The following is a 26334-nucleotide window of genomic DNA, read 5'->3' on the forward strand; positions in this document are numbered from 1 at the left end:
GAATATTCATTAGGTGGGCTGATGATGTCACATCCCCACTTTCCTTTTTCTCATGTTATATAAAATCATAAGTGTTTCATTTTTCATACATGTGTAAATGATGTGTCTCAATTATGATGAAATAATTTGCGGCAGTATTCAAAAGCACTTAATCAGTGGTCAATCCAATTGTTTTAGTTCTTGGTACAAAATTAAAAAAAAACTAATTTCATATAATAAAATACAAAAGAACAAGTAGGAATATGACATCATCGGCCCATCTAATGAATATCCATAAAGACTTGCCTAGAACTGTTTCACCGGAATAATGCAAATCTTTAAAATTAAAAAACTTCTTTATTTGTTATCCGATTTTGATCAAATTTTCAGCATTTTGCTTTGTAAATTTTACTCTATTTATTGAGATATAAATATCTCCAGCCTGGACCATCCCTTTAAATACAAGCTGACAATAGTACAGTACTTTGACACAAAACCCATTCCACAATCCAAACATGGGACCATTAAAGTGTAGTTTTTCCTGTTCAAAGTGTGTTATTGTTTTTTAAAATATATTGCTCTATTAATGATCCACTTGGATGACCCAAATGTGTAATATATGTACTTTGAATTGAGGCAGGGGTCTGAAAGAAATGTGTGGTCTCCATTGACATCAACTTGTGTTCGATGGATGAATGAAATAATAATATTTTCCAATAATAATTTTCATGATCTATGAATCTTGTGAATATTCATGTACATATTTATTCAACGTGTATGTAGTCACATGACAACTCCCAAGGGAGGACAACTTCGCTTGATACAATTTCCACATGATAAATTCTGTAGAGCAAATCACCCCCCCCCATCGCCCTGAGGAACAAAAAAATCTGGTCTTAGCAGGCAGGTAGTCCTTCTGTGCAGATGGTTGCTAATAAATAACAAGTGAAACGCCTCTGGCAGTCTCGCCTGCATTACGCAATTTAATATAGCAGCAGTGCTAACTTTGAAAACTACTATAAAATAATCATTCACAAAAACATCATTCATATAATGACATAATACCACGTTCATTGACCATAAATGACATTTGAACGGAGACTTAAGACTGTCAACTACACCCATGTCCACATTTCATTCACTCTATTCATAAACTTTCGAAGTTATGATGGCACTTCAACAATTACCCCAACATGGCCTAAGTTTATTGACCTTAACTGACCTTTGACTTGGTTTTGTGACCTGAAACTCACAGGGGATGTTCAGTGATGCTTGATTACTCTTATATCCCAAGTTTTATGAACTAGATCCATAAACTTCAGAGTTAGGATGGTAATTCAACAAATACCCCCAACACGGCCAAAGTTCATTGACCTTTAATGACCTTTGACCATGGTCATGTGACCTGTAACTCGTACAGGATGTTCAGTGATACTTGATTACTCTTATGTCCAAGTTTTATGAACTAGATCCATAAACTTCAGAGTTAGGATGGTAATTCAACAAATACCCCCAACATGGCCAAAGTTCATTGACCTTTAATGACCTTTGACCTTGGTCATGTGACCTGTAACTCGTACAGGATGTTCACTAATACTTGATTAACCTTATGTCCAAGTTTCATGGACTAGATCCATAAATTTTCAAAGTTATGATAGTAATTCAACAAATACCCCCAACTTGACCAAAGTTCATTGACCCTAAATGACCTTTGACCTTGGTCATGTGACCTGAAACTCAGGCAGGATGTTCAGGAATACTTGATTAACCTTATGTCCAAGTTTCATGAACTAGATCCATATACTTTCTAAGTTATGATGTCATTTAAAAAACTTAACCTTAGGTTAAGATTTGATGTTGACGCCGCCGCCGCCGCCGTCGCCGTCGGAAAAGCGGCGCCTATAGTCTCGCTCTGCTATGCAGGCGAGACAAAAATAATAGCTGGATTTATAGAGTGCTTTTTGCCTGAGGATACAAAGCACTGCTATCATAACCTCGGCTTTAGCTCGAGCTACCATCACCGGCGCTCGGTGCAAGCAAGGAATTAATCCTTCCGGGTAGCCCATGCCCCTCACCTGGGTCGAGTGCCGCACAGTGCGGATAAATTTCTTGCTGGAGGTAAACACACCATGGCTAAGATTCGAACCCACGACCCTCTGTTTGAAAGGCGAGAGTCAGAACCACTAGATGATGCGCAGGTGCAATGCAGATTCACAAACACTTTGAGGACATCCTGCCAATCATTTGGGAGTTATCACCCCAGGGGAATTGTCCTTTACAATGAAGACTTGAATGGCAGATGAAGTGGAGCAAGCTGGGGATGGGGCAGGTGGATTGGGTTGGGGTGTGATACGTGTAGGTGAGATTCTTTATCACATGACTTGGTAGGTGTCTTAGCAGCATATTTTTTGGCATGATTGCGTGTCAGGGAAGGATTTGAAATGGGGGAGTATGGCGAGGGTATCAGCAGTAGAAGCTTCATTGATTGATGTTGGAGTAATAAGCATTCAGCGTGGGGAGCTAGATCACGATACTTAATTTGAAAGCTCTTTATAACTGTAAAGGATGTATTTTTCTCCCTAACATACTTTAATATAAGAACATGAATAAAATTGTGAAAAGCAGTTCCAGAACTCTTGGCTTCATACACATTCTTGTACTTACTATTACCTCTAGTCACCTATTATTGCTAAAACCTGTCTAAATTTTTCGTAAAGAATAAAAAATAAAGCAAATTTTACTGAATTGTCACTCTAACATTCAAATCTTATGAAAGTGCAATGAGAGATGTAGCATGGTTCACTATCATTATCATTAGCAGTACTATTATCATCAGTATAGTGACGGTCTTGTGGTTTTAAGGGATTTAAAATAGAGGGAGAGAGCAAAGTAATTCCTAATGTTTGATGTTTAAAGTAATCAGTATTAGCATCATAATTATCATCAACATCATCCTCAATATTATCATTATCATTACTTTATCTTTTTTGTTAACATTATTTTTATTGATATTATCATTATCATTATTACCAATAGTGTAATTTCATTTTTGTTATTATTATCATTATCATTATTACATAATTTCATTTTATGGAGTATTACAAGACACTTACATTCAATTGTAAATAGTCTCAAAATCAATAAATTGCATGTAAATCAAATTTGCATTTACTCACAACATAAATTGCACTTTATTTTCTACATTATGTTTGATTGGGTATTGAACGTAATCAGTTTCTTGCAATTCCCCAATAGAAATAGGGGACTATAAAGAGCTTTCAAATCAAGTACATGTATATGCCTAGAACCAGACACATTTTCCATGCATTTTACAGTGACACATAGCCATGAATGGTGACAGATTATATTCATTGCATCATCTTGTTTTCATTATCATGTCTCAAATCACATGACAGGCCATGTGATCGATCATGTGACAGGGGAGAGGTACCTGAGCCAAACTTGGGGCGGGCCTTGCCCCACTCGGGAGGCGGGGCTATCTTGGCGGGGGTGTGGTCTGTGCTGTTACTACTTGTGATCGTCATGGCGCGGGGCTTTATGGGGGAAGGGACCACTATCTTGCTCTGTTCCATCTCTTCTGGGTGGACGGGATCTAAAGGGATTGAATTCAGGGATATGTAACTCTTCGTGTGAAGTACACAAGATAGTGTAACAAATCTTGTTAAAAATGCAAGAAACACACAAATATTATTAAACACCTACAAAAAGTACATACATGTATTAGAAGAAAAAATCATTTGGACATCAGAAACCCACATACTAACATATCACAAAATGAAATGATATTTGCATTACATTGTTAGTTTTAAAGTACTTCACTAAACCTGTCAGACACCAGAAAGACACACACACTTCGACACCTACATATACAATTCAAAATAGAAAAACATGTTGAAAACAGACATTGATCATTTTTAGGTGATAGATGATTTCACAGAGTTAGGTTTACATTAATGAACCACATCTAGATCTATAATGACACGGTGACTATTAAATCTGATTTTAGATACGCACTAATAACGTTATCACTTGCTGCAACTACATAACACTCACATGTGCTTATATAGAATATATCGTGCGCCATTGAATAGGCAACCAGATAATCGGCGCCTCATAAATGCTATTATTATTATGCAGCTTTAATATAGATAAATCCAAGAAAATAGTCACCAACGGCACGCTTTTTTTTTTGGCTCTATAAGCCCCCTCAAGTTCAAAATCATGGATCCACGACCCCTTAGCAAATTAGCAGAAAGGATGATATCACAAGAATGAAGAATGCCACAGCCTGACTACACAGAGAGGAGCCATCAAAAGGGATATTCACACTGGCAGTAAATCATCCCGATGATTCAATCATCGCGATGATTTGTGCAGTTTTTCTGAATGAGAATAGAAAACTGCACAGATCTCTGCGATGAAGACTGCATGAAGCATCGTGAGTCACCTTGTGGTTTTTCTAACATCGCGAGTAATTTACTCGCGATGATGCGAATGTAAATCCGATGATCCGAAACTCTGAGATGTTCTGTTTAAATTTTGTGCGTTGCCAATTCGCAAAGCAAGATGTGTGCAGGTAAATTTATCCATTGTGCAAGTGCACTCGTGTCCAAAAGACTGCAATGATTTTACGGGTCCTGAATCATCGCAATGTTTTGCTCCAGTGTGAGTAAAGAGGAGGAAATATCACAATAACCTTGCGAGTCAAATCATCGCGGTCGCAGGAGCATGGCCTGTACATTCTTGAGGGGGAGCATTTCATGAAACAACAGTGATTTTCACAGACAGCTGTTATAAGCTACTGAAATGCTTGCATCTCATTGGCTGAAGGCAATTTTGTCACATCCTTTGCTTTATATAGCATACTCTACCTGACAACGTTCTTGGTCTTGTCTCCGGGTTATCGGGATCCGGCTGCACTGGTTTCCCGTCCGGTGAAAGATGTAACGCGATTGGCTGAAAGATCTTTGCATCCTACACAGAATGATAAGAATAAGGGCATGTTATACTTTGGAGATTGTACAAAAACTGATCGATTGAAAAATTTCAATCTCAAGAGTGCACACATTTAATAATTTCCCCTACAGAAAATCAATTCATTTTCTCTGTAGTAGAAAGCAGATAAGGGTTCTGTAACATAAAGCTTTATAGCAATTAATCTTAGGGTTGATCTCTTTGATTGACCAAATTATTGTATATGACCAATCGTAAAATTCAGCCCAACGATTAATCGCTATTAAAACTTAATGTTAAATTTGCAATCAGTTGTTAGAATTAATTGCCAGTCACAACTTTTTTTTTAATATTGCCTTCTTCTACAGCCCCAAACCATGGTACAATAGCCCTATTAGTAACTGATTAGATTTTCATAATTGATTGTATTAATGATTACTTGCAGTTGACTGTATAAACTAATTGTATCTTCAATTGTTTATCTTTGCTTAAAAAATTACTTTTATAAAAAGCTGTCTCACTTATGCTGTGTTCTCAAAGACAGGTGGCAACTTAACACCCTGTGATAAAAGCATGTATTCATTACTGGACGCTTTCTCAATAAATGCACCAAATCAAACGTAATCAACGTATGAAATCTGCATGAATCATGGTTTCTAACAACAGATTCAAAGCCACCTTTGTGAATTTTTTGACAGCCAACAGAAAATTATAGTTTGCTTCACAGGAAATAGGATGGGTGTGGAGGTTCTATGGAAATAGCAATAATGCTGCAATGCAACATGGTCTTATTATGTTATGTTATGTTATGTACGGTGAGCTATCGTAATGGTGTTATGTAGTTATATTTATGTAATGTTATTAAATTAGGTGATGTTGTTATATTATTATTTTATATTCTGTTATATTATATAACATTAAGTTATGTTGTTAAATCATGTTATGTTGTTATGTTATTATGTTATATTCTGTTGTAATGTTATATAATGTTGTGTTGTGTTGATTTTATGTTATGTTATGTTATGTCATGCTATGTCATGTCATCCTAGGTCGTGTCGTGTCATGTTTTGAATAATTGATTTACAATTTAAGATGAAAGCAAAGTGACAAAATTAATGACCATTGATTAAAGTGATAGCAAATGTAGGATTGTCATTCAAGGCTTTTCTCTCTCTCTCTACTTGATTAACATTTCTATGCAATATTTACCACAATTTACATGACTGTATCATCACCTCTGTCTTATTTCTTACATGTACCTCTGAGCTATGTTTTAAGGGATGCGACAGAATTAAATCAATCTCTCTTTTATCATTTTTAATACAAAAAAATGTTTCTGCTAACCTTTTTACACCAACCCAATATCTCTTTATGGATTGCGTATTGATATTACTAACCCCAAGAAATGCATTTTATTCAATTTCTTATATCATGGTTTATAGATTAAAAAAAGACAAAATGTTGAGAAAGGGGAAACAACAAACTGTACAGTACACATGCAGAGAAACAAAGTTTAAAGGCTAGCATTGTGGGAGATTTTAGGCAAGGAACTGGAATGAGGCATATGGATAGGCTTTGATGAAGGAATAAGAACTTTTTTATGTGTATTGGGTATGAGCAAGAACACCCCTTCCCGTGCTGGAGTCTCGTACTTTAATGAATGAAACTTGGCATGTTTTCATATGATGAATGAATCATTGCCAGAGATGAAGGTCATGTGACATTGAAACATATCACCTGACACGATGACTAAGATCATATGGCGATAATACAGTGACTACATGTATGTGAGAATGCTATAAACTGGTCAGGTGATGAAGAAAGTGCCACAATCCAACAAATCAATGTAAAGAATCAGGTGATAGATATAGGGTCACATGACTTCTGGAAGATCATGTGACATTATCTAACAAGTGTAAAAGACTATGTACTAAGAAGATTATAAACTGGTCAGGTGAAGAAGATAGGGTCACAAGGTTTCAAGAAGATCATGTGACATTATCCAATAAATGGAGAGGACTATGTAAGGAGATTATAAACTGGTCAGGTGATCTAGATAGGATCACATGACTTCAAGAAAATCAGGTGATATGCTCAGACAAATGTAAAGGATCATGAGACAAAGTAAATTAAGTGTTTATTTCACAAATAACATGGTTTAAATTGACATAATTTTGTAACCCATATTCAGTGTTGGTACAAAATAAAGAATGTTAATTGCTCAGATGACATGGTTAGGATCAACTTTATACAAAGTATTATTGATATAATTTTGTAAACCCATATCAAATGTTGGTGCTAGGTTAGGAAGCCCTATTCTCACACTCAACATCAAAGCTGAACTTGAAATCACCCAATATTAGGATTATGTGAGCATGAGAGAACAGAATGTAACTGCAAAAATGAGCAAGGTGGCAAACTGAGAACGTCATGTGACAATGGGAGAAATATAAACCTACTGGGTCAGGTGACAGGGCAAGTGCCATGTGACAAGAAATGGATACAACAAAAAAAGCGAAAATCATATGGTACATAACAGGATTATATGGCAAAGTATTATGCGATGAAGTAGGGGTACTATGACAGGTTACATAGTTTAATAGGTGACAGGGAAAGAGTCAGGTGACAAGGTGAGTGTCATGTGACAAAGAAGGAGTTAACAGGTTACAGTCAGGTGACTGAAGAAATTGTCAGGTGACAAGGTGAGTGGCATGTGACAAAGAAGGGGCAAATCAGTATATCAGGAGCTTATAATACATGAGCATGTACCTTGGGCACATTGAAAGAACACATGTTAAAAAAACAACTTTAAAAAAAATGAAAGTCACTAATACACATTTCTGGTTGGTAAAATACCATGTTGCATTTAATTTTTAGAGCTGTGTTTGACTGCATCTTTGACTGTAACATTTTCTTCAATGGGCTCAAAGATGACAAAGAAAGAAGGAAAGGAAAATAAACAGGTGAGAAGATCTGGTCACAAATTTTCATGTGTCAGAGGGGTACTTGGTGTACTATGACAAGTAACATTTAATTTTGGATTGATATACAAAGTTACCAGGTCGGGTGAGCAAGGAACTTCAAAGTCATGTGATTAAAGTAATAAAACATGACATTTTGTATAATTGCACTATTAATCAGGTTAATAATAACATGGCATAGTGACTATGGGATTGATATAAAGGATAACTGGGTCAGGTGGCAGGTGAACTTCAAGGTCATGTGACTGAAGTAATTATAACACATGATGCACAATTGTACTTTTAATCAGATTAATGTTAACAGGGTCATATATCAAGGGTTACTGAGTCAGGTGATAAATGATATTGAAGGTCATGTGACTATGGTAATTATACAACATATGTAAATTGCATTTTGTCTGTTATTATAAAGTAGGATCATATGAATTTTTGATTGATATACGCAAAGTTACTGGGTCAGGTGACAAAAGGAATGTGAAAGTTACATGTATCTAACAAAATGAAATCTGGTAACAAGACATGATAGTATAATTCTACTCAGATAAAAATTAACAGGGTTATGTGACTGTGGGATTGATATGGAGGGCTAATAAGTCAAGGTGACAAAGGAAATTCAAGGAGATGTGAGTGACTAAAGAAATAAGACATGATGTACTTTTAATCAGCTAATGTTAAATAAAAGGTCATGTGATTATGGGATTGATATGCAAGGTTACAGGTCAGGTGAGAGGTGGCAAAATGATCTTCAAAATCATGTGACTGAAGCAATAATGCATGATATAATAGTCAGGTGATATCTATCATCAGGGTCATGTGACTTACTGGGTCAGGTGAGATGGAGGCAAAATCAAAGCTGACCGGAGGCTGGGACGAGGGGGACGGCGGCCCGGGGAAAGGCGAGTCCACGAATGTCGCCCAATTCTGGAAAATTAATTTCATACAAAAAAGGGCAAGAGTTTGAAAAAAAAACTCTTCATGGATCCAGTTCTCTCTATATAATATGACAAATAACATCATAGTTTTCAAAAGTTTCAAGACAGTGAAAGAATGTTATCTTTAATATGAGCAGATACATGTACTATCATAGTACTTAATCACAAAATAACAGGAAAGTTATCTAATAACATGCTGAACATTTCAAACTCATACACATGAATTCATCCAATTTTCTGAGAACACTTGCACATGCACTTGAGTCCCTCAATTTTGCATACCCATGCAACAAAATACAGTCAATCCTACATCATCTAGCAACTACTGTACATATACCTAGAGTATGTTGGTAGGATCATCTATCTATTAAGACCACAAGTTTGATCCCTTTGAATGATGTCTTGTCTTGCTTGGGTGGTGTTTACATGTATATACTACATACTATAATTATCATATGAAATGACCATACTGCACATTCTCCAATATATATTCTACAGTCTCATTTCTATGCCAGAAAATTAGAAGTTAGTTCTTCATATTCACAGGATTCCATTGTCCTCTTCTTGTATATGTACATGTACATGTACTTCATGCTGTGTTAACTGTTCACTCATTGTAAGAGAGTGATTCAAAGTGATTATAATATATTGCATTTTATACTTCTTTTTTTTCTTCTATTGTGCCTCAAGCATTCTGCAGAGTGCTTGTTGTAATTAAAATCATGTATTGTTTTGGGGAGCGTTGTGGCCCAATGGATTAGTCTCCTGACTTTAAAACAGAGGGTCATGGGTTCGATTCCCAGCCATGGCTTAATTTCCTTCAGCAAGAAATTTATCCACATTGTGCTGCACTTGACCCAGGTGAGGTGAATGGGTACTGGCAGGATTAATTCCTTGAATGCACCGAGCACTGAAAGGCAGCTCTAGCTAAAGCCGGGGTAATAATTATAATAAACAATGCGCCTCGGAATAGATTATTCCTAGATAGATGGCGCTATATAAATGCCTATTATTATTATCATAAAGATTGCCCACATTCATCAAAACCCTGAACAATTTACAAGACTTTTCTTAGGTTGTTCCTGCACGAGAATATTGAAAGAAGTGCATTAGAGTACCTGTCAGAGATCAATAATCATAAATATTTTGCAGGAGAGGGGGGGGGGGGAGGGGGAGGTGTTTCACAAAGATTTAATCCAGCCTAAAAAATTAAAAATTTCAAGTTTCATGTTGTAAAACATTCAATCTAATTGGAAAGAACATGCCAATGGGAAGTGCTTTCCTGCATATCAATCAGTCAAGATGTCACGTGCATGTTAATTCTTAAGCATGACTTTAAGTCAGACTTTAAAAACTCTTTGTGAAAACATCTCTGATTTGCAAATTCATGTCCATATGAGCTTTGATCAGTTTAAAAGGAACACGCTAATGTGTACCCCGGAACTTCTACTTTCACACAAAGGCTGACCCGACATTTGCTCGTGCTAAAAATACTCCTCTGTTATCATCTCTTTAATAGAAAAAATAGGGTTAGGACCATGATAGAGAGCTGTCTTATCCTTCTATAGAGGGCTAGAAAATATTTGAGGAGATGCATATACAGAACTACAAACTTAATTTTTGTCAGAACTTACAAAGTGGATGCAGGAAAACATTCACTGCAACTGACCATAGGTGGCGCTAGAGGGGTTTAGTGGAAGTGCTTGGCACTTTCAGAATAGCTCTAATATGTATTTATGAGCTTGATTTCTACAAAGCCAGAAAAGAATCTAAAAGAGTGAACACTTAAGGCAGGACTGACTTGAACCACTCAATAAAACATACGCAATTTTAGTTTAGAGTTGCTTTTTTAAGTGACACTTGATCAACTTTCTGTACAAGCGACGTGTTTGTGCAAAGAAATATTTCCTATTCACGACTGCAGTAGCGTGTACCACTGAACCTCTACTTTCGGACAAAGCGCTGTCCCAACATTTGCGCATGCAAAAAAAATGCTCCTCTATTATGATTTCTCAGAAAACATGGGGTTACGGCTATGATAGAAGGCAGGCCTGCGCGGATCCAGAGTCAGACTCATATGGGGTGCAACATGAAGACATTCTACGGGAGCACCATTATATTTTGAAATATTTACGGGTAAGCCCACTATACCACCTTCCTGGATCCATGCCTGGAAGGGGTTCTCCCAAAGACAGTAAGAATATATCTCAGGAAACCCTTGGTTTACGTGGTCCTTTTCAGGACCAAGCACATGCTAACGAAAGAATATATGGTGTCCATTGAAGCCTCCACCAATTCAGTAATATGCATTCGTAGAAAAACTTTCATGCATTCTGCATGCTCTAATGCTCCGACAGGCCATTCAATAACAGAAAGTGAAGAGTTAAGTCCCTGTCAAACACTGCCATTTAAAGAACCGTCTCAGAAATACTTCAACTTGACTTTTTTTATTTGTTCTTCTCTGGTTTCATAGATGCGTGCAGGTGTTTTAAACCTCAGGCATGGCCGTTCGAAGGGGGAGGGAGGGGCAAAACGCCTAGTATTTTTCTAAGCAACTCGAAAGTGGAGGAGTGTGATGGGGGCAGTTTTGCATATTCTAAATGTGAAATCAAAGGATGAATTTTGAATTTTTGAATTTTCACTTTTCATATAAACCTACTGCCTAAATCTGCAACATTGGATAAGCTCTGCAGTGAATGGGTAAGGATAAATTCAGGGGGTCCTTTTTAATTTTCCAGGGCTCTCGTGAGCATTTGGGGGCAAAATCGCCCAGAGCCCCCGTGTAATTTTCCCCCTGTAATCAACAATAGTCTTAAGCAACAATGCCTGAACACTGCAGATGACAAGGAAGAAATTAACTATTTTTAAACAGGCAGACCATGTAGGTGGCCCAGTGCAGTAGTATGTGACACATGGAGGCCATGCCTCCCTATAAAAGAACTTTGAACTGTATGGTGGTACCGTTACTTCCAAATCATAGCTAACTCTATGAAAAACTGGCCACTTGGCTTATAAAGATCTTGCCATTCCTGTCCAGCCTAAAAACTCGCAATTATATCTGAAATTAGCAGCTGAATCATAGATTTTGGTTTAGAATCCTAGACAAAGTTATCTACTGCCTTTAAAATTGAATCTCCATTCATCTAAAACCATCTCACTTGGGTTGTTAAATGGAAGTAGATGGCAGTGTGTGACAGAGTGTATACATGTAGATATAATACTTAAAGGTCAAGTCCACCCCAGGAAATTGCTGACTTGAATAAATAGAGAAAAATCAAATTAGGATAGTGCCAAATATTTCATCAAAATCGGATGTAAAATAAGAAAGCTACATGTATGACATTTTAAAATTTCGCTTATTTTTCACAAAACAGTGATATGCACAACTAGGTGAGTCAGTCGATGATGTCCATCACTCACTATTTCTGTTGTATTTTATTGTTTGAATTATACAATATTTCAATTTTTATAGATTTGAAAATAAGGACCAACTTGACTGAACCATATAGTATTAAACAATGCTAATTCTACATGTTCAGGGAGGAATTAATCGTTGTATCACTTGACAATTAGGAGAAAATTAGAATATATCATATTTCATATAATAAAATACAAAGAAATAGTGAGTGGATGATGTCATAGTCTCCTCATTTGCATACCAGCCAGGATGTGCATATAACTGTTTTGTGAAATGAAGCGAAACTTTAAAATGTCATAACTTTCTTATTTTACATCCGATTTTGATGAAATTTTCAGTGTTTTGCTTGTTGGATTTTTCTCTTTTTATTCAAATCAACTTTTTGTTGGGGTGGACTTGTCCTTTAAAGCAGAAAGTAAACACACATAATCTCAATACACAAGAAAGGGGAGGGAGACGTAAATGGAAATTTATAGACAGATAGTCATCAAAGCCAACACTGTGATATACCTATGTATGAAACTGCTTGTAATCTACTTTCTGAGCAAATTGATAGATGGATTAGGTATTATTTACAAATTTTTGTAGCAAAGTATACCATGTAACAATGATGGCATGGCATTTGCTCCGGTCTTAATATCTCAAAGGGCATGGGGTTAGAGTTAGCATTGCATTTGAGTTCTTTGATTCAGAATAATGTAAAGAAAAGGTCTAGGGTTTATTTAGTGTTGGAGGCTAGTTTTCATGTTTGGCTTCACGCTCAGATTTTTCATCGGAGAAATTGTCGCCGGAGCAAATGTCATGGAACCGTCACGATGGACCTGCAAACTACATGGAGACTACATGTAAGCTATTCAAATCTAAGGATGTTACTACTATCACGAGGTCCATTGCACGAAGAGGTGGGTTTGTGCACAACTCCATACATCAAGCGCAAGTCCAAAATAAGCACATCTGATTGGCCGACAATCATATTGTATTTCAATATTTTGAGTTGCGATTGACTGCAACCTGTCTGAACAAGGACCTTTGAGATCTATGTAATTATGCTTACTTCTTTCCATCCCATGATTATCAGTGTGAATGCCAGCTTTGTACCATGTGGTTTGCTATTGTATTTTTCCTTAATTGCGTACTTCTTTTCATCCTATCATAACTGCCAGTTTCATACCAATGTAGTTCCCCACTGTATTGTCCTTTAATTACAAAAAATTGTCATGTACATGTATTGGTAATATTTTCTACCAACATTCACAGTATCGGTTTCCGAAAATAATTTTTCTTACAAAGTAGACCCTGTATGTTCTTTTTTTTAAACTAACATCAATTGCATAAAATAGAAATCGCCTTTCATTACTATACTATAGTCAAACTGTATTTTGATTGTTTTATATACAGGGCTCTCTCGAAAAGAACTTTATATTTCCTGAAGAGACCACCCTGTCTAGCCCAACAGTTTAGAAGTCAGTTGATACTTACATCGTCAGCATTTTTCATCTCCGACCCGGATGAGGGCGGGGTCACGCTCCGACCCGTGTGGGCGTGGGGCTGGATTGGATGGATGGTTGTCGTGGTGATGGGCTGGGCGTGGGAACCTGGAATGGAAACGGGTGTTGTGCTCTTGACAGGGACTGGACCTAGGCAGATAAAAGAGATATTACAAAGCATGGAGTGAAAAAGACATGATAGAAAGAAGTAAAATGAGAGGAAAAAAATTTCAATCTTACTTTTTATATCAAATATACAGTTGCAGGAAAGATATTATTAATCACTGTGAGTCATGTTTTATATATATATATATATTTAGGAAGGATATCCAAAGGAAAAAAGGTTAACGAAAGAACTGCTGTGTAAATTAAAATTTATAAATTTAAAATCTCTCAGCTTTATAGTGCTACATGTACTTTTTAAACAAGGCCTAGAAAAACTATTTAGTTTGTACAAGGGTTTAAAGTAGCTCATAAGATCTATTGAAGATCACTGACAAAACTTTCCATGAAATGCTCCCATGGTTTATAAAGGGGGGGGCACTGTAACCGTTCCCAAGAGAATAAAGACAACAGGCACTCACCATCGCCATTGAGTGTGGGCATCTTGGGTATGAGGCATGTTGGCAGTTCATCTGGAAGCGGAATGTTGTGTTTTCTGAGAACTACCAGGTGCATGGCAGTGCAGAACTCCTCGAGGGAGAGAGTGCCATCTTTGTTCACGTCAGAGAGTTGCCTAGATTGAGGAGAAACAGAGTAATATGTTAAGGGTACGTCTCAAGGTACACTGTATGACCTCTAATGATATTTGACCTTAGCATGTGACCTCCAAGAGCACCAGAAAATGGAGATTCAGGTAATGCATCAGTGTCCCAATCAGAGTTATAATATAGTAATAAGGATGCAAAGTGGAAAAGCAAAATCATATGTTTGTTATGTTTTCTGATTCAAACGACCAGGCATAGCAGTGCAGAACTCTTTTTTTAGGGAGAGCATGCCGTCTTTGTTCACATCAGAGTGTTGCCTAGATTGAGAAAGGAATGGAAAGATAGGTTAATGGTTCTATCAGCAGCACCACCATCATGGTCATCTTTTATCACCATCATCATCATCATCGTCATCATCATCTTCATCACCATCTTCATCATCATCATCATCATCATCACCATCATCATCATCATCAACATCATCATCTTCATCACCATCTTCATCATCATTATCGTCTTCATCTTTATCATCATCATCAGTCGGTAGAGCGGGGGTTTCGGATTCCGGTGACCCGGGTTTGATTCCCAAGTGGTGCGCTAGTGCCCTTTGGGAAGGCATTTATCCTCATTACCAGGTCCCTCGGAGAGGACCTTAAGCCGTTGGTCCCCTGGTTGCTTGCTCACAGGCATTCATGCTTTCTTAGCAGTCAGGTAAAAAAAAAACCTCGGTATAACCAAAACCTCGGTATAATCATCCTCATTGACATCATCATCATCACCACCACCAGCGGCCATCATCAAAGTCTTTATCAACATCATTATGTCAATTATTTTCCTTGTTGGACAATGCTACCGTTTTCATCATCATAAGCGTTTTTTTCCTCAGAATATTTCAAGGCCACCATTATTTCTTTACATTGCCATTGCTAAACATGAAGGAAAAAGTTCAAATGCTGAATAGACAATGGGAAGAAATATGTTAAATCATTACTTTGCAGCATATGCCAAAGTTCCATAGCGCTGAAAATGAGGTTGTGGGAAAGTAAAGTATCTGTTAAGTATAGGACCTCCCTGAAAATATTTGTCTTTGTTTTTAGTTCATATGAAAGGTGTAATGTTCTTAAAGCAAGGGCTGAGCGGTTCAAGAAGTAGGAGGTCCCACGTACAACAGGTTGATTACTTTATGGAATTGGCCAGTACTTACCAGATTTTTGACAGTTCTTCTGTTGCAAGTTTTGACTTTTCAAAGAATCCTTTTGCATCTCCACCTGAAATTAATAATTGGTAATGAGAATATTATGATAAGAAATTTGAAGGATGTCATTTCTAGGATTAGGAGCTGTTTGGGTCATTTATGCAAATAGAGAAACATCTGGTAAAATGCAAAAAAAAAATAAGAATCACCTTTGCAGAAAAGTGCAATGCACTGCAAATTACCTTTAAAATACTATCTGCTTTGCCATGTCCAGATTCTTTGACCTCACTTATACTAAAACCAGGGTAAAAATATCAAAAGTCCTTTGGAAGCACAGAGACAACAATGGTTCTGTATTGTTATTGTTTGTATCTTTATCCTACACCATCCTAACAGTATTCAAGACCATATTTTCATTCTGTTTGTTTATGCCTCATACACCCCCATCCTACATGTATAACTCATCCAACCCTCTTTCTGTTGCTTATCCAACCCCTTCTCACCCCTCATCTAACGATATCTGACGACAGCTCTCTTTAATCTGCCTGTTAAGAGCTCCACAGGTTCAGCATTTCAACTGATTGTGCAGTACTCCTGTTGCGCCTTGTTCACCCCACCTTCCTCCTTCCCTCATCAAAGATCTTTTCTCGACTCCCAGAGGGTCAGACTTCAGCCTCTTTGACTGATTTCTATTGTACTCTCTCCACTTCTTGTTACCCATCTTCCCATCCATAGTCCTATCCCCCTCATTCTATCCCCATCCAATAATCTCTTTACTCTACCTGAAAGAAGCCCAATGGGTCAGGCTGGAGCATTCTTTTGGTTTGTACAGTACTCTCGGCTCTCTGATATCCTCTCCCTACCCACAGTCCCACCCCCACTTAAGATCATCCCTTATACTCTACCTGGAGGAAGCCACATTGGGTCAGGATGGAGCATCTTTTGCTTTGAGCAGTACTCTCTCTGCTCTTTGTCACTCCCAATCCCACCCTTCTCCTAGCCCAACCCCTCCCGTCATCCTACCCCCACCCAAGACCATCCCCTGCACTTCTACCTAGAAGGAGCCACATGGGGTCAGTATGGAGCATCTTTTGCTTTGAGCAGTACTCTCTCTGCTCTTTGTCACTCCCAATCCCACCTCTTCTCCTAGCCCACCCCCTCCTCTCATACTACCCCCATCCAAGATCATCCCCTATACTCTACCTGGAAGGAGCCCCATGGGGTCGGGCTGGAGCATCTTAAACTGCTTTGCGTAGTAATCCCTCTGCTCCTTGTTGATGCTCCACACGTCTTCCTCCTCTGCCTCCTCCTCTCCCCTTCCTACCGCCTCCGCTTCTTCTTCTTCCTCCGCCTCCTCCTCCTCTTCATCGTCCTCCTCTTCCTCCTCCTCCGCATCCCCTTCCTGGCTGTCGGCCACCCCGCTCCTGCTGTCGATGGGAGACTCTGAGGTGTGATGGGAGGAGGCAGGAGCTGAGATGGAGGAGCAACTGGATGAGGGACTGACAGCACCGGTGTACAAAGCCCACGACGTGTCCGGACCTTCAGGACCTTCATCTTTAGCATAACAAAGAAAATGGTTCCTGATTAAAGGGTTTCGATGACTACATAACCGTTAATTCATATAAACTGGATTTACCTTCGACCTTACATGTTTGCTGTTTAAAGGGATGGTCCGGGCTGAAAGTATTTATAGCTTAATAAATAGAGTAGAATTCACCGAGCAAAATGCCGAAAATTTCATCAAAATCGGAAAACAAATAACAAAGTTATTGAATTTTAAAGTTAAGCAATATATTGTGAAAACAGTCGTCATGAATATTCATTAGGTGGGCTGATGATGTCACATCCACACTTGTTCTTTTGTATTTTATACTATGAAATTAGGTTTATTCAAATTTTTTCCTCCAAGAACTAGAAAAATTGGATTGACAACTGACTAAGTGCATTAGATATTTATTGCTGCAACTTATTTCATTATAAGGGAGACATATTATTCACACAAGTATAAAATAATGAAAAACCATCAAAAGTCAATATGCAATACATAAGAATAGTATCAAACCAATCACAAAAACACTTCATTTTTTGTCAAAAAATGCTGATATAATCATCATCAATAAAGAGGCCACATGGGATTATGAAGTCTAAGGATTCAATTCTGAAATTGATACAAATATCTACAATATGCCGAGATGAAATCAGTGAGGCATACTTCTTTATAGTTTACATGTCCACATGGAATATGAATCTCATTAAAAAAAAATAAATTATGTATTGGATATCAAAGGATATACAAAAAAGCTCGGCTAAGCTCAGGTTACAAGCGTTATTATAGAGCAGTTGAGAGCCTTCTGTTAAAGTAAGTGATCAGCGCTACATACATAATTATCATTATTATTAATATCTCAACTTTCAAATCAAATGAAACTGATTCAAATCAACCCACCTTCTTCGACTGTCTTTTCAAAAGACGCCCAGCCCTCTTCTGTTTTCGACAACGTTGGAGCAGGAGGTGCACTAGTCTGTTTCTCCAGCCTGCTTATAGGAACATCCCTATCTCCCGTATCCAGGACCATGGTGGCCGGCAGGCTTTGGTTACGCTCTAAGCTACCCGAGGTCTTGGCTGGCGAGACTACTGGCAGGGTTGGAAAAGAAGGTGAACTCCGGTTCGGCGACACAGGGGGAGATGATGGAACCTAAAAATGAAAGGAAAATATGTTTTAAATGCAGTTATAAACCAATTGAAGTGGAGAGGAACCATTTTAAAAGCAATCATACAATTTCAAATGCTAAATATTGTAGTTAATTAAAATACATGTAGTTTTATCAAAGTCTAAATCATCAAAGCTTTTGATTTCCAAAATTGAATAAAAACAGGAAATTTCTTCTCTTTTTTTTTTTGCATTGATTGCAAAAAAAGGATAGTTAGAAAACGGGTCAAAATGAATAATTTAATCAGAATAAGAACTCCCCCTGCCCCTTTTATGTAAGCATCCCCATCTTGAAAATAGAAACCTTTTTTTCTGGCTTGTCAAATTTTTCAGCCGGCATACTGGGAATTTTCAACTTTGTTAAAATTCTTTTTTATTGCTTGACAGATTTTTTCTTGAGAGAAAGAAATCCTTTTGAGAATTACAACCCCTTTGAAGAAATGATCTTGTGCAAGAATAGTATCAATATAAAGTCTTATGAATTCAGCCCAAACAATTGACAGCCAATGATTTTAGCAGCTGGGTTAGTGATTACGACATAGGGTGCCAAGGTGTACCTGAGTAATATTGGTTGGAGATGAACTTTGTTGAATGAATTGATTACTATTGTCTGGTCTGGTAGGTTTGAGGGGTGGCACACTGGCTAGAGTACTTCCTTTCCTATATTCAAACAAAAAGAAAAAGGGGGAGAAAATGGTGAAAGAAAGTTCAGATGTTTATAGGACACAAATACTAAATTAAATAAATGAATTAATTAATGATAAAACAAATGAATACATAAATAAACAAATACTTAATAAACAAATACATAAATATAAAAAAATCTACATAAATTGAATAAATAAATAAATTGAATAAATAAATGAATAAATAAATAAATAAATGAATAAATAAATAAATAAAAATAACCATGTTTTAAATATTGATACTGTTACAAATACATACATGTAAACGTGGAAAAAAATTACTTTGGGTTCTCTACATTTGTGATTTTGAATGAACAGGGGCAAGTTACATACAATCAAACACACGATTCACCATGAATCAATTGCAACTTGGCGATTGACCAATCACAAGCCAACAATTGGGACTTACATTGTCTATTTTCAGTTGTGTTGTATAAATAACTTTTACTACAACAGACTCCTGTAATAGGAAATAAAATGTCCTCGTACAGAAAATATTTTTTCTCTGCTGCATGATATGCTCAAAAGTGTACATTATCAAGAAATGTGACTTTCCCCAATCATTTTGTCAAAATTTTGACCATCTGAATTTGTGTTTTGATCAACAAATTTTGCCAGAGCCAGTTGGTCAAAATTTCAAGATTACAATTTTTGCCCACCCCTTGTTTGTAAATCCTATTTTTTGTTCAATCCATTACAAACATTGATCAAAAATCCTTTTTCAATTTCAAACAATATTTTTTTGCACAGAAAAATGTATCAATTTTATTATGAATATCATCATCGGTACATGTATATCCATCATCAAAACAATCAACATCATTATCCACAGCATGTAAGCTACTGGGCCCCGTCTTACAAAGAGTTACGATTAATCCAATCAATCGCATCTATGGACGGCCAGCAACATGTCAACATCTACATGTATTATGCATGTTTGTTCAAAATATTTTCTAGCTGTGATGTATATTCATGCATTCATTGTTTTCTTGAAAATTCACTGTGCTTCTCTTTGTTTACAAAGGACATTGTGCAAAATTTTCGTAGAAAAAATGTGACACTGATGGATTTCCATAGAGTTACGATGGATTGGATCAATCGTAACTCTTTGTAAGACAAGGCCCTGGTCGTGCTACAGAAAATACATGCACATGTATGTAATCTTCACAAAATTTTCTTTAATGGATATTCAACAAAATGTCTAATTATCGTCTTATTTCAAAAATTCAGTTTGAATTACTTGAGGTTGGAGTGACTTCATATCCTCTACATGTACATACATGTAGGAGTGCACAATAATATTGAATGACAACATTGTGTACAGTGCCTTTAAACTTGAACCCAAGATCACGCTCCATCCTTCCAATATAGCCTAATTCATCAGGGCTTCCAAATTCCAGAAGGAGAAAAAAAAGCATAATAATGATACCACATATAGCCGGCACATCCATGGTTCATTTAATTGCGACCCTGGGCGGACCTTATCTTGTCTATTAAACATAGCTTGCTCAAATCTGTGTTCATAACAAGGGATGAACAGCCGATCAATATGAAATGGGGGAAGAGCCCTCTCGATCCGGCAACGCGTCCCACGATATAGGGTGTCATACATGTATGTGTACTCTTTCCCATGCATGCACCATAATGCAGTCAACGTATGCATGCTGAAGGGCAATGATCTACATGTACCTCCACAGTATAAGTAAACAACTATATAATTCATATCTCATACCTAAAACACCTGTAAATTGCATGGTTCTTTGTACAATACATGATACAAAAAATACATGAACTTGTTAAACTTAATATACATGTAAGTTACACAAGAAGAGCATCACAGCTGCAAATTCAGTTGTACCCCCCCATGTACATGTATGTACATGATATACAATTGTACATAATAATAAACAGAAACCAAGTATCTGATTCCTTCCTCGATTTGCAACATGGTTCTATTACAGGTATTACATGTAGAATGTGCTCAAATCATTTGAAATCATACATGTACTTTGAGAGGTTATTCAATGAACTCGTAAGCAGTGAGCCTGTACCTCCCTCAGACTTTTATCATCTACAGTAGGGAAACCGACCTGCCGTGGCCCTGCAACATACTCTGAGCCTCCGCTCAGAGTATGCAAAAAGTGTGAATAGGAATCAGGCGGCACTGCAATCACCATGAACTGTAAGCTATCCGTCCACCACTGTTTCCACTCGTACATACACTCCCCTCCAAAAGTTTGGGAACTCCTGCCTTCAGTGTGTGTTTTTCGAACTTTGGTAGACTTTACTGAAGTTAAGCCTCATAGTACAGCTGTATTTTTGTTTTAAAGTGAAGGCTATACACAAGTGTACATTTTATCATTGATTCAAACAAATTCAAAGCTCTTAAGGGACGTGCAGCTGCCAAAGAGGGCAGGCTACCAGTCAAGATGGCATTCTCTAAAAAATGCCTACTTCTTTTAACATTGTTCTGTTTGGGGTTCTTTTCTGAAATTCTTCCCAATATTTTGTGAATGTTACAGCAGATGACCTCAGAATTTGTTGCTCAGTATTGTTCATAAGACAGTTAATTTATGGAAATCTGCATCTTTATCCTGGAAAACATCTGAACTTGACAAATGCCTAATCCTTAATTGTTTAAAGAAAATACATGGAAGTGGAGTAGACATCAGTGCAATTTGAAATTCATGAATTCAAAAGTTATTCAGATTTTTTTTACACTTATTCCAGTGCACCTTCACTCATTTTGCCTATTCGGTTTTCTTAGTCAGAAGTCAGTCACAAAATTAAAATGGCTATGACAAGACAGCTTTCTTTGGAAACACGTCAGTCAATTGTAGTTTTGAGGAAAGAAGGCTACTCCATGCAAGAAATAGCCAGGAAACTCAAGATCAGTATCCATGCGGTTCACTACAGCCTGAAACGCAAAGAAGCCACTGGGTCTAATGGGAACAGGAGATGAAGTGGTAGGCCAAAAACAACATCTCCTGCTGAAGATAAATACATTCGGGTGAGCAGTCTGCGCAACCGTTGTCTGACTTGCCCACAAATTACAGCTGGCCTCAACAACACCCGTGAGATGCCTGTATGTTCTTCAACTGTTAGAAGACGTCTCTGTGGAGCAGGGCTGATGGGCTGTGTGGCTTCAAGGAAACCACTCCTCAAAGAAAAGGCTTGCTTGGGCTAGGAAGCATAAAGACTGGTCTTTGGAGCAGTGGCAGAAGGTTCTTTGGTCTGACGAATCAAAGTTCGAGGTGTTTGGCAGCAAGCGACGTACCTATGTGAGACGGCGAAAGGGAGAAAAGATGATACCCCAGTGCATCAAGCCAACTGTGAAACATGGTGGTGGTAATGTCATGGTATGGGGTTGCTTTGGTGCAGGAAAGGTAGGCAGCTTGCACAGAGTAGAGGGTATCCTCAACCAGCACGGCTATCATTCAATCCTGCAGCGGAAGGCCATCCCTTCAGGGAAACGCCTGATCGGAGAAGGATTCGTTTTCCAGCAGGACAATGACCCAAAACACATGTCAAGACTATGCAAAGACTACTTGAAGAAAAAGGAAGAGAAGCAAGTCCTGGAAATCATGGATTGGCCACCCTAGTCCCCAGATCTCAATCCCATCGAGTTTTCCATCGAATTTTCCATATCAGTGAAACACTGAGTATTGTTTGATTTTATTTTTGTGTCTGACTTCTGACTAGGAAAAGGAAAAATGAATGAAGTTGCACATGTTTTAGTGTAAAAGCTCTGAATAAAAGCAGTAACTGCATGTAATAAAAGAAGTTAGCATTTTGAAAGAATGCCATCTTGACTGGTAGCCAGACATTTAAGAGAGTATAAATTTGTTTGAATCAATAACAAAATTTACACTGCTATACAATCTTCACTTTAAAACAAAAATTCAACTATGCTATGAGCCTCAATATCAATAAAGTCTACCAAGTATATAAAAGCACACACTGAATGCAGGTGTTCCCAAACTTTTGGAGGGGAGTGTATATGCACATATTCAATGAAAACTGCTGTACCCCACAATTTGCACCCACAGTTGCTCTCTCCTCCAAATTTTGTGTAGATCTGGGGTCCGTTTCATGAAAGTTGTCACCACTGACAAGTTGTCTTTCTCCGACAGTTACCATAGCAACAGTCGGAGGCCAATGCTTCTTAGCCAATCAAAACCAAGGATTTCACTGGAATAGTCAGCACTGTCCATATACATGTAGTCTGTGCTGACAACTTTGATGAAACACCACCCCAGAACCCTTCAATTGAGAGGGGAGAGGGTAAGGAGTTCTCTTCCCCTCGGATAATTGTCCGATCACTGGGTTTGACACTGCCAAAGCCTTGTATGCAAAGCTTTGCGATTGATCAGGGGCTGATTTCTGTGATTTATTGCGTTGATTATTTTTATTGATCAATCATATAACTCAGCCCTACATGTATGATGTATAACCAATCACAAGGCTTTATTCTGGGCCTAGGAGCTGAAGGGGGTCAAAGACATCCTCTTTAAAATGACAACAGCAAGAGCACCCCTTTCATATAAAGATGTACAGTATCAAACACAGTACTATGCTCATTCGAAACAGAGCTGCCTGGCAAAGGAAGTTGTAAAAATAGCCCAACCAAATGATCAATGAATCATGGAAAGTGGGTCTTAAAGGGAGGAATCAAACAAGTATAGAGTGGAAAATTCCTCGATAGTGATAACTGTAAAATTACTTTGTAGTTTGTATCATTCCGTCATAAAAACTTTACATGTACAATCCTGTTGATTCCTGGTTCAAAGTTTATTAGGAGTGGCTATGACTAGGAAATGGCATCCATGATACAGTGGTAAAAATCATTAACTGCGAGTTAGGGCTTTATACAAGTATCTAAATTCTCTCTTCACTCCCTTCAGGTATTAAGTTTTAATAAACAACCCCCCCCCCCCATAAAAAATGGATTATAATAATAAAAAAGTAAATGAATGAATGAATATAAATAAATAAATAGATAAATAAATGAATAAAAAAATTAATTAATTAACGAAATAACTAAACAAAATGTGATGACACTATTCCAGGACATTAATAATTTCACTCTTATTTTTGTACCAAAATATTCCTGAAGCATGGTATGAGATGAAATTAAAATGCAATCACTATGTTCAAAGGGCCATTTTCATTAAAAAAACACATTATTTACAGGGAAAGGGGGCTGAATAGCATGAAAGGAAAATATCTATATTTTCACAAAGAATAAATTTTTTAAAAATGCAATGGACAATACACTTTTGCAAAAATGCAAGAGATGGTGCTTCCATTTACATTGTTGAACCTTTATTTACCAAAGCCTTTATAAAGACCTGTAGGCTATTTTACAAGTTCATTTTCACACCAACATACAGGTACCTGTATATATCTTTCAGACCATAACCTGCCATAATACTGTATGTGCGTGTGTGTTACACTTCTCAGAGAAAATACAAAATATTAAAGCAAACAATTCAAAGACTATAACAGAAACGGTACCAATGAAAGGAAAGATAGGAAAAACATGTGCACGATGTCATGATAAAAACAAACACTAAATTAAAATGTACTTAGACGAATGCGGATTATGTACATTCATACTGTAAGGAGGACACAATATAATTTTTTGTTTTCAAGTAAAAGACCCCAAAAGAGTGTTTGATAAATTTTTAATTTGTCATAAAAATATCAATATCTTTTAAAAATAAATAATGGAAATTCATGGAACACTAAAAAGATACATTTTGATGGGCGATTCGGCAGACACCACAAACACCAAAGTTCCATCATAATAAAACAAAAATCTTGATCATGATTCTACAACAAGCCTTCTATCGGTTTTGACATATGCTGCACAGTTCAAGGTTGAATTTCCATTTACCAGGTATGTTGTGGTAGATAAATACCAGTTGCGGTAACGATCTCAAAATGAGTTCCAACAGAATCCAATGCAATTACCACCCCAGTGATTGTATGTAAAAATAAAGAATATGTTCTAAATGACTCTGGAAGAAAATGCATAATTGATGAGAAATGGGCAAAATAAGCACAGAATTCAATCAAATGTCGGGTATTTTCCAAGCAATATTAATAGTGTCCCACATATGGTTTTTTGAGTTAGTGATCATCAGAATGATCAGTTTTGAACTAAGATTTCATGATTGCACAAAGATAAGTTTCCATTAATGTACCAGATCTAGATATGTGTTATAAATATGATGACAATTTAACCTTGGCTTGATCTAAAAAGACTTTCTCAGGAAATAATTGTTTGCGGCAACTACTTTATTTTACCTTTAATATAAAGTGAGGGAAAACATTGCTAGATTTGCTGCTACATGTATACTTTCTGATTTGATTCACGATTCACGCTTGTGATTCTAACTAAAAAAAAAGTTAATGACTACATGACTGTATACATGTTTTCTTTTACGTTTTAATGTGTTCAATCTGAACAGCCCTAAAAGGCTACCTTACCTGTCCCCGAGAGTGAATTCTGTATCTGTGATGTTGAAGGCTGGATTGATAAACTCCATCTGGCTGTTAGGGTCTGTCAGGGAGGGAGGAAAATAAAAACTTTCCAGTTAGAATCTTATCTATCACAACTGAACATATTATTAACCTACCTTTACCTTGAATTAATACTGTACATTGCACTTTGATTACACATAATTACATGTATGATTTCAAAACAAAATGAACAAAGGTTTGTAAAGTATGAATAACTTGTAATTTATTATAGAGAATCTTTTCATTAAAGTTCATTTTATTCTGCAAATACAAATCCCAAATCAAACCTTATATTATTTTCATAATCCCTAGAAAGGCCTGGTGGGTGTTTCATAAAGCTGTTTGTAAGTTAAGAGCGACTGTAAGAATGACTGGTGATCCTTTCTTGTGGTAAATGGTATATATTCATTGGCGAAGGTTTAGCGCGTAAGAAAGGAACCAGTCGTTCTTAAAGTCGCTCTTAACTTGGGAACAGCTTTATGAAACGGCCCCCTGGATGATTACACAATGCCCGCCCGATTTGCCTTGCAGTTGCGAAGGAAATGTCAATTACCATGCATACACATTCACCTGTACATGGGCCAACAGAAGAAAACAGAGATCTTTATACATGTATGTACCACAGAGAAAGCATAGCCATAAGAGATAAAATGGACTGCTTTTCTGTTTTATCTTTCTCCACGATAATGATGCAACTTGTATTGGAGTGGTACTGTATGTGGAGTACACTTTACTG

General features: G+C 37.1%; 1 protein-coding gene across 4 annotated transcripts in view; it reads right to left on the reverse strand.

Moving 5' to 3' along the window:
- Positions 1-26334, reverse strand: part of LOC129259420 (ralBP1-associated Eps domain-containing protein 2-like) — a 58554-nt gene that overhangs the window by 18346 nt on the left and 13874 nt on the right. For 2 of the 4 annotated variants that reach the window (XM_064098551.1, XM_064098550.1), the window contains exons 4-12: positions 25566-25638; positions 18942-19044; positions 18120-18369; positions 16877-17227; positions 15683-15746; positions 14356-14507; positions 13764-13921; positions 8757-8855; positions 4872-4974 (exon numbers count right to left, since the gene is read on the reverse strand). In XM_064098551.1, coding sequence (XP_063954621.1) covers positions 4872-4974; positions 8757-8855; positions 13764-13921; positions 14356-14507; positions 15683-15746; positions 16877-17227; positions 18120-18369; positions 18942-19044; positions 25566-25638 — 1353 coding nt within the window. The remainder of the gene's footprint in view (positions 1-4871; positions 4975-8756; positions 8856-13763; positions 13922-14355; positions 14508-15682; positions 15747-16876; positions 17228-18119; positions 18370-18941; positions 19045-25565; positions 25639-26334) is intronic. The other 2 variants (XM_064098553.1, XM_064098552.1) reach the window with 1 other exon arrangement.

Source organism: Lytechinus pictus, chromosome 4, assembly GCF_037042905.1.
Source record: "Lytechinus pictus isolate F3 Inbred chromosome 4, Lp3.0, whole genome shotgun sequence".
In the NCBI taxonomy this organism is placed as follows: Eukaryota; Metazoa; Echinodermata; class Echinoidea; order Temnopleuroida; family Toxopneustidae; genus Lytechinus; species Lytechinus pictus.